Source organism: Pangasianodon hypophthalmus, chromosome 27 (genome assembly GCF_027358585.1).
Source record: "Pangasianodon hypophthalmus isolate fPanHyp1 chromosome 27, fPanHyp1.pri, whole genome shotgun sequence".
Lineage (NCBI taxonomy): Eukaryota > Metazoa > Chordata > Actinopteri > Siluriformes > Pangasiidae > Pangasianodon > Pangasianodon hypophthalmus.
Window position 1 is genome coordinate 18203949 of NC_069736.1, and position 10000 is coordinate 18213948.

General features: G+C 42.3%; 1 protein-coding gene across 1 annotated transcript in view; it reads right to left on the reverse strand.

Moving 5' to 3' along the window:
• Nucleotides 1-10000, reverse strand: part of tenm1 (teneurin transmembrane protein 1) — a 142293-nt gene that overhangs the window by 63267 nt on the left and 69026 nt on the right. Inside the window, exon 4 of the mRNA XM_053230361.1 lies at nucleotides 4601-4817. Coding sequence (XP_053086336.1) covers nucleotides 4601-4817 — 217 coding nt within the window. The remainder of the gene's footprint in view (nucleotides 1-4600; nucleotides 4818-10000) is intronic.

The window sequence follows — 10000 nt, forward strand, 5'->3', positions numbered from 1 at the left end:
TATTTTTTCTTTAAGAAGTATCCTTTAATATTTTTTTCTTTAATAAGTATCCTTTAATATTTTTTCTTTAAGAAGTATCCTTCAATATTTTTTTCTTTAATAAGTATCCTTTAATATTTTTTTCTTTAATAAGTATCCTTTAATATTTTTTCTTTAAGAAGTATCCTTCAATATTTTTTTCTTTATTAAGTATCCTTTAATATTTTTTTCTTTAATAAGTATTCTTTAATATTTTTTCTTTAATAAGTATCCTTTAATATTTTTTTCTTTAAGAAGTATTCTTTAATAAGTCTTTTTTTCTTTAAGAAGTATTCTTTAATAAGTCTTTTTTTCTTTAAGAAGTATCCTTGTTTAAGAGCAGCTCGAGTACTGAAGGAGTAGCTGCCTCTGACTTCACGTCTATTTTTAACTCTAACGTGTTCCACACACACCTTCTGTTAACTCTCTGATAATGCGGGTTGATATTCTTCATGTCAGCGTAATCCGCCTCTCTGCTGTGTTTCTCATTCCTCGCGTCTCTGATGGTGGAGATCGCGGACTGAACACACCCAGAGGTCAGAGGTGAGACTCCTAGCCTCAAACCACGTCTCGTCTGTCTCATCTTTTCCTTTCTGCAAAAGCTTTCCCTCTGGAGTGTGTAAGCGAGAGTGTCGCAGTTACTGATGCTGATAAAAATCCTAATCTAAAGACACTCCAGAGAATCTTCAAATCAAACAAACGTCTCCTGACTCATCTTTCTAACAGCTTGGTGCCGTGACCCGGATTACACACTCACCTCTCTCAGGAGAAATGCTGGCTAAGTTCCTTACCATGTAATACAGGAAAGATGAAATCACAATAACTAGTTATACTAGGCCTCTGTTAATTTGTACTACTGACTACCTCAAATCATCCAGATCCAACCTGGAGAATAATAAAGACACTTCCAACAGGTTCACATCATGGTTTTGTCCAACACTGAGAAGTCAGTAAAATATTGCAAAATGAGAAAAAAAGAAAAACAGATTAGTGAAATACAATTAAAGAAGTCTGGTTGCTCTCAAGGTTTTTTCTTCATGTCATTTCCGAGAGGTTTTTTTTCACCACTGTTGCCTCTGGCTTCTTGTTCATTAGTGATTTAAATCTACATTGGAATTTTTTTTAAAGCGGTTATGTAATAACATCTTTTGTTAAAAGCGCTATACAAATAAAACTGAATTGAATTAAGAACCTTGATACTGCAAAGTAAATAAAAACAATATGAAGAAGTGCTTGTCACACTAAAACAAGGAACGAAAAGTTGCGTTTGAAAGTCAAATTTCAGCAATCAATGACAGTGTTGAGAAAAACAGCAGTCAGCATTGATTAAAGCTGATTTATGCCGATGAGGGCGATCGTTTTGTGCATTATGATTGACAGTGATGAGAAAAACTACAGACGTGCTGCATTGAATGAAGCTGATGAATTATGCTGATAAGGTGCGAGTGTGTGTGAGTGTTATTCTGCGGCATTGATCCGGGCTTAATTGAGAAAGTTCATTTAGAAGAGGCTTTGACGTGTCAGCGAATATGAAGACACACAAAGTCACCGTCGGAGTCACACGGAGTCGGAGGCGGCCCGCGGAAAGCGGCGCTGTTCGTCACACTCATCACCGGAAAGCGGCAGGAACCGTAACGGAAGCTAAATCAGGTGTTAATTATTAAGAGAAAAGAAAACAATTAACACTAGTCTTATTGTTGTCTAATAAAAATCTTAATGATGATGACTCGAGTCAGAAAAGCAGCTTGAGTCCAAACAAGATCCTGAATCAGTACAAAAATAATGCCAAAGAAAACCTTCACTTTGCTTCCTGGTTCCACCCTGGCCACACCCACTGATCACTCTTACCAGCTCGGTGATCGATTACACTTCACTGTTTGAGAATTCCCTCACTATCTACAGTCCATGTCTCATGTCTGGGTAGTTTCTTAGTGTTCTTCTTCTCAGTAACAGTTTTTAATCATTTCTCTTTCACTTCGTTTCTCCCTTTCATGCTTCTCTGTGTCACTAAAGTAGGCGAGGCGTGGCCTATGTACCTGTCAGTCGTAGTGAAAGAGGCGTGGCCTTTGTGTGTGTCAGTCATAGTGAAAGAGGCGTGGCCTTTGTGTGCGTCAGTCGTAGTGAAAGAGGCGTGGCCTTTGTGTGCTTCAGTCATAGTGAAAGAGGCGTGGCCTTTGTGTGCGTCAGTCGTAGTGAAAGAGGCGTGGCCTTTGTGTGCGTCAGTCAGAGTGAAAGAGGCGTGGCCTTTGTGTGCGTCAGTCAGAGTGAAAGAGGCGTGGCCTTTGTGTGCGTCAGTCGTAGTGAAAGAGGCGTGGCCTTTGTGTGCATCAGTCATAGTGAAAGAGGCGTGGCCTTTGTGTGCGTCAGTCGTAGTGAAAGAGGCGTGGCCTTTGTGTGCGTCAGTCAGAGTGAAAGAGGCGTGGCCTTTGTGTGCATCAGTCATAGTGAAAGAGGCGTGGCCTTTGTGTGCGTCAGTCGTAGTGAAAGAGGCGTGGCCTTTGTGTGCGTCAGTCGTAGTGAAAGAGGCGTGGCTTTTGTGTGCATCAGTCAGAGTGAAAGAGGCGTGGCCTTTGTGTGCATCAGTCGTAGTGAAAGAGGCGTGGCCTTTGTGTGCGTCAGTCGTAGTGAAAGAGGCGTGGCCTTTGTGTGCGTCAGTCACAGTGAAAGAGGCGTGGCCTTTGTGCGCGTCAGTCACAGTGAAAGAGGCGTGGCCGTTGTGTGCATCAGTCGTAGTGAAAGAGGCGTGGCCTTTGTGTGCGTCAGTCGTAGTGAAAGAGGCGTGGCCTTTGTGTGCATCAGTCGTAGTGAAAGAGGCGTGGCCTTTGTGTGCATCAGTCGTAGTGAAAGAGGCGTGGCCTTTGTGTGCATCAGTCAGAGTGAAAGAGGCGTGGCCGTTGTGTGCATCAGTCGTAGTGAAAGAGGCGTGGCCTTTGTGTGCGTCAGTCAGAGTGAAAGAGGCGTGGCCTTTGTGTGCGTCAGTCAGAGTGAAAGAGGCGTGGCCGTTGTGTGCATCAGTCGTAGTGAAAGAGGCGTGGCCTTTGTGTGCGTCAGTCGTAGTGAAAGAGGCGTGGCCTTTGTGTGCATCAGTCGTAGTGAAAGAGGCGTGGCCTTTGTGTGCATCAGTCGTAGTGAAAGAGGCGTGGCCTTTGTGTGCGTCAGTCACAGTGAAAGAGACGTGGCCTTTGTGTGCGTCAGTCACAGTGAAAGAGGCGTGGCCTTTGTGTGCGTCAGTCACAGTGAAAGAGACGTGGCCTTTGTGTGCGTCAGTCGTAGTGAAAGAGACGTGGCCTTTGTGTGCGTCAGTCACAGTGAAAGAGGCGTGGCCTTTGTGTGCGTCAGTCACAGTGAAAGAGGCGTGGCCTTTGTGTGCGTCAGTCGTAGTGAAAGAGACGTGGCCTTTGTGTGCGTCAGTCACAGTGAAAGAGGCGTGGCCTTTGTGTGCGTCAGTCACAGTGAAAGAGGCGTGGCCTTTGTGTGCGTCAGTCACAGTGAAAGAGGCGTGGCCTTTGTGTGCGTCAGTCGTAGTGAAAGAGGCGTGGCCTTTGTGTGCGTCAGTTGTAGTGAAAGAGGCGTGGCCTTTGCGTGCATCAGTCGTAGTGAAAGAGGCGTGGCCTTTGTGTGCGTCAGTCGTAGTGAAAGAGGCGTGGCCTTTGTGTGCGTCAGTCACAGTGAAAGAGGCGTAGCCTTTGCGTGCGTCAGTCGTAGTGAAAGAGGCGTGGCCTTCGTGTGCATCAGTCGTAGTGAAAGAGGTGTGGCCTTTGTGTGCATCAGTCGTAGTGAAAGAGGCGTGGCCTTTGTGTGCGTCAGTCGTAGTGAAAGAGGCGTGGCCTTTGTGTGCGTCAGTCGTAGTGAAAGAGGCGTGGCCTTTGTGTGTGTCAGCTGTAGTGAAAGAGGCGTGGCCTTTGTGTGCGTCAGTCACAGTGAAGAGGCGTGGCCCTAGAAATTTTGCGTGTATACTGAATCACACTATTACAGTGTATTATGTTGTAAAGTGGCTCTTAATGAACACACAGATCTCAAACACAGATACACACCACTGCTCTATAAAACAACACCCCCGCTTCCACACACTGCAAATAAACTCTGCAGCTCCAACACACAACCAGCAGTTAACGACTTACGGATTGTGACAAGGCGACGACTCTGCGATGACGAGCCGAGACGCTTTCCTGGCAGTTTTGATTCATTAACACTTTCACTCGCAGATACAGAAACGTTCTGTCACTTTTTTACAGCATAGAAAAATAAACACGGAGTTGAAGTACTCTACTAAAAACACAACACACACACACATACACACACTGATTTGATTCTTTTCTGGGATTGATGTGTGTGTGTGTGTGTGTCTAAAAGCAGACAGCTTCATTTCCTTTCAACACAAAGATTTCCTCCTCTCATCTTTTATTTATTTCTCCATTTCTCCTTTCAGCTCAGGAGAGAATTGGCAATCCCTCCATCATCCTGTCCATTCCTTTTTCTTTTTTGCTTCCACTCTCCCAACCCATGCACCACCCTCTCCATACAGAATAAGCGTGTGTGTGTGTGTGTGTGTGTGTGTGTGTGTGTGAGTGCTATTAGTGACCTGGTCTCCAGCGGTATGTTGCTGTTCAGAGCCCAGGTGTTGTGCGTTTTGTCCTGCTGCGTTTTGTTCTCGGTCTGGTGGTTCCTGGTCGGGAGTGTGTTCCTCTGGATCGGATCTGGAATGCCGGATGTGGGCGAACACACACACGCGTGAGGAGGCGGCGGAGGAGGAGGAAGAGGACGGAAGGAGAAGCGACCTACAGGACTGGAAGGCAGATCTGGAGAGAGAGAGAAAGAAAGAAAGAATGTATTTCAACAACAATAAAAAGAAACACATTCAATACACCAATCGTGGGATTTGTAGAACTATATAACACTAGACTTTAATAAAATGTATAAAATAAATAACACTAGACTTTAATAAAATGTATAAAATAAATAACACTAGACTTTAATAAAATGTATAAAATAAATAACACTAGACTTTAACACGACTGGCTTCATTCCTGACTCATACGTGTGTGTGTCCACGGCGTGACACCAGGGTCACTGGCAGCACAGCGGATGGAGTTAACGGCGCTAATGGAAATCCTGTTCAGAGAGAATAAAGTGCACTTTTATTTATTTTCCTTCAGATAGAGTAGTTAGTAGTTATTGCATGTATAGTTTGTTTTTTGGGGTTGTTTATTATTTTGGCGTGGGCTGCTTCTGAAGTCAATATTCACTATTTATTTTTTAAAAAAAAAGGAATAAATTCACAAAGCAAACACACACACACCTCTGCTCTGGACGGTCTAAATTAGAGCGAGTGTAACGGATCCTGCACAGAGCCTTTAACGGTTTCCCCAAGAGTTTATATAAGAGCGTAGTACTACAAGCTAGCATGCTACGTAGCAGGGTTGCTAGCTATCACAGTTCCGTCAGCCGTCATGAACATGGATCAGATTTCTGGTAATGAAAGCAAACCTCAAAACTGCAACATTTAAAACAAACAAACAAATAAAATAATATTTTCTGAATATTTTTTGGAACTATTTCTAAAAGTACTTAAATATATATAATGAGCTTTTTCCGCCATTCATTTCGGGAAAGAGTTTCTCTTAAAGTATATAATAGTGTTGATTAGACCTTATTATCAGATGATGTCTAATACTTTAAGCAATAAAGCCCAATGCTAACGATATTTAGACTTATTCATCGCGGTGTGATGTCATAGCGAGACGTCGCCCGATTCTTCTTACGCGAATTTCCCCAGAATTTTCCGTAATGATTCTGTAACTGGATACGGCAACGCTAATAAAGTTACACTGAATTCAACTGGAAAAAAAAATCTAAATGAAACCAGATAGAGACAGAGATAGAAATAGACTCCAAAAGAGATTTGCTATTTTAGAAAGCGTGATATTTAATTTCAGATTTTTTTTATAATTCTTTATTAGTTTTGTGTAAGCTGTGTGAAATCTTACAGCACTGAGAGACTCATGCGTTGACATTTGAACTGAGATTATTGTTCGTAAAGTTCAGAGCTGGAGCAGGGATTTAATGGCCTTTATATTACTGCACAAAGCTCCAGAACAAAACACACACACACACACGCATACGCATACACACACACACACACACACGCGCACACACACACACACACACACACACGCACACGCACACGCACACATGCGCAGGTTGGTTTTACTGGTTGTTCTCACTCTAAGCTCGTGGTAGAAACACTCGGCACTGGGGTGCACAGATTTCTGTAGCTTTCATTTCTTGTAAATTTAAAACACTTTAAGGTTCATTTACAGTTAATCATTTAGAAATTGTACAATAAAAAGTACACAAAGACACAATCAGACCTAAACAAGCGTTGTTGTGTCTTTGGGTGTGCGTTTTTAATCCAAATGTACCTGTACATCAATTATGATACAATACGCTTTTCTGAGATTTCACGGATACTGACATTTAAAATTTTTTTTAAATAATTACAAACTGAAACACCTGATTTTGTGTTAAAATTTATTTTGTGCTTAATCTTAAAAAATAATCTTTACAAATAAAAATGATGTAAAATATAACATTTTTTGTGGGTTTTTTTGCTTTGAAAGAACTAAAGCAGTAAAAAAATGTATATTTTACAATATTTTGAAAAAATAAAATAAATGTATTTTTGTAGACATACAGTAAAGTATCAAACTGTTTTTCTGACTGTTTGTTTTTTTTTTTTTTTAAATGCAATATATTACTATATACTACACTGCTGGGAAATTATTACCAAAACTATACGTTGTGTATCGTAGAAATGCCGATCAAATCATGATACGATGTTTTTGTCATATCGCTCGACCCTACCCATACAGCACCTGTTTACGAAGTATTTCCACTGATCTGCCTAACGCTAACCTTCACCTCAACCTCCATAATCTTAATTCTAATCACATGGAGAAAACATTTCGGTTAAAGGATTTCACGAGCATTACGAGGTAATCGCAGCGCAAACGGACGTCCTGCCGAGAAGAACCACGCTATGTGACCACACCTCTAACCGGTCGTTACAAACGCGGCACACTCAAACCGATTCATTCCAAGATGGCCGACTTCAAGGAGCGTGTGATCGTCTTCGTCTTCTTCCTGTAATCATGGAAACGGTTATGAAATTCTAACAGCTCCACCTGCAGGACTGGAGAACTCCTATACAACAGCCTCTACGAAACCGCGGAAAGTGACAGAGCTTTAAGTTTGTGAATGTGGTTTCGTTTTTGCGCAAAAACCGTCACAGACGTCGTTTCTGTATCATTTAATAACGTTAATCCAGCCAGCTGAATTCTTATCACTGTGGAGACATTTGGTCTTTATAAAGAGCTCAAAATTATCACACAGACTCAATTTGCAAGAGACAGAGGAACTAAAAAAAGAGCAACAAGAAATAAACGCACACACACACACACACACACACACACACACACACACACGCATGCAGAGGGAGCATATTGAGGAAATATGATCACACTCCTGTAGAGTCTATTAGGCGTCTAATTCCCTCGCATTAGCTCTCTTTAAAAACTATTTCACACTTCCAAATGTGATAAGTGATACAGAGGGAAGAAACATCGAAAGCCAAGCAGTAAACGTGTGGATTTCAGTGTGTGTGTGTGTGTGTGTGTGTGTGTGTGTGTGTGTGTGTGTGTGTGTGTGTGAGGTGAGAGGTTTTAAAAGCGCTTCCGAGTCGTTCATTAAGAAGTTTGGAACAGATTGGAGTCCACGCTGGAAGCCGCGCTATTAAAACGCCATCTCGTCTTTCTGCACTTCCTCCGCGGAGACGCAGTGAAATTAATTTTAAACCAGATTATCTCCGTCTGCGCTCTGTGGTAACGCACTGGAGCTTTGATCACTGTGTATTTTACCAACGCGGAAACGACCAGGCGTCTGACGCTAACGCAATCAGACCTCCATCAGAAATCGATCCTGAGCGATAGATCGGCACTCGCACTCGTTCGTCTCTGAAAGAAAGAAAGAAAGAAAGAAGGGGAAAAGAAGAGCGTCTCATGTAATTAGGACAGACATCAGGAAATGATCAGACTGAGACAGAGAGAGAGAGACAGAGAGAGACAGAGAGAGAGAGAGAGAGAGAGAGAGAGATGAAAGAAAGAAAGAAAGAAAGAAAGATACTGAAGAGATAAACAGTGATTCAGCTCTCTGCACTCTTACTTGTGTGTGTCTGTGCACATGTATGTGTGTGTGTGTGTGTGTGTGTGTGCACTTGTGTCTCAGGTGTTGTTGGTAATTGCCATTTTAAGATTCACCACAGGAGTACACACACACACACACACGCGCGCGCACACACACACACACACACACACACACACACACGCGCGCGCGCGCACGCACACACACACACACACACGCAAGCACACACACGCACATACACAAACACAAAACTTCTTGCCATGCACACACTGTGAAGTTTACTGATGCGCACACACACACACACAGACACACACAGACACACACAGACACACACAGACACACACACACACTGTGAAGTTTACTGATGCGCACACACACACACACACACACACACACACACACACACACACAGTGAAGGATTGTTAACCCTGGATGGTCACTATGGCAACAGAGCTTGTCCCAAATAATCCACAGTGCACCTCTGACTGTAACACAGAGGCAGGAGAATGTAACACACACACACACACACACACACACACACACAGGGCAGGGCATTTACAGTATTACGAACCCTTATGTACATTCGTCTTATTTAAATGCGAGTTTATGAAAATCAATGTGCATCGCTGAGCACAATTTACCAAATCACATTTCCTCCTTCCTCTGTGAGAGGCAGTAATATTATATTGCATCATTCACATAAAAAAAATCTGATTACGATGCAGGGATGATGTGATATTACTGTCTACGATGTATTCGTCACAGATTCTGACAAATATCAGTCATTTGGTTCTGATATGCATGGCAGGTATTATTGCAGCTGCAGCAGAAATGCACATTAAACTGGAAAATAAAGCTCGGTTAGAATCAAAGTGTCAGACGCGTAGGCAGGAGTAACGTCTGCGTTTGGTGAAATGAAATATGTATAACATAATTCCTTTTTAATTATTTGATCCAGACGTCTTATTCCACAGAATCAGCTCAGAAAGTTGTGATTTTATTGAACTTTTCAGTTGTTCGGTTCAGTTCAGTTGTTTCAGTTACTTTTAAGTCTTGAAGCTTATGATTGTAAAATTTTAAACTTTCCATCAAACACCAGAAACATCTCAAACTGTCCATCAAACACCAGAAACATCTCAAAACTGTCCGTCAAACCCAATAAATGACCCAAACTGTCCATCAAACACCAGAAACATCTCAAACTGTCCATCAAACCCCACAAACGTCTCAAACTGTCCATCAAACACCAGAAACATCTCAAACTGTCCATCAAACCCAATAAATGACCCAAACTGTCCATCAAACACCAGAAACATCTCAAACTGTCCATCAAACCCAATAAATGACCCAAACTGTCCATCAAACCCAATAAATGACCCAAACTGTCCATCAAACCCCACAAACGTCTCAAACTGTCCATCAAACACCACAAACGTCTCAAACTGTCCATCAAACCCCACAAACGTCTCAAACTGTCCATCAAACCCCACAAACGTCTCAAACTGTCCATCAAACCCCAGAAACATCTCAAACTGTCCATCAAACACCATAAATGTCCCAAACTATCCATCAAAACCTATAAAGACCCAAACTGTCCATCAAACCCCATCAATGTCCATCAAACCCTAGAAAGATCCAACATGACCATCAAACTCCATAAATGATCCAAACTGTCCATCAAACCCCATTTGCTTCAGCAGCTCTGTGATCTGATTGGATGCTTTGCTTCAGCAGCTCTGTGATCTGATTGGATGCTTTGCTTCAGCAGCTCTGTGATCTGATT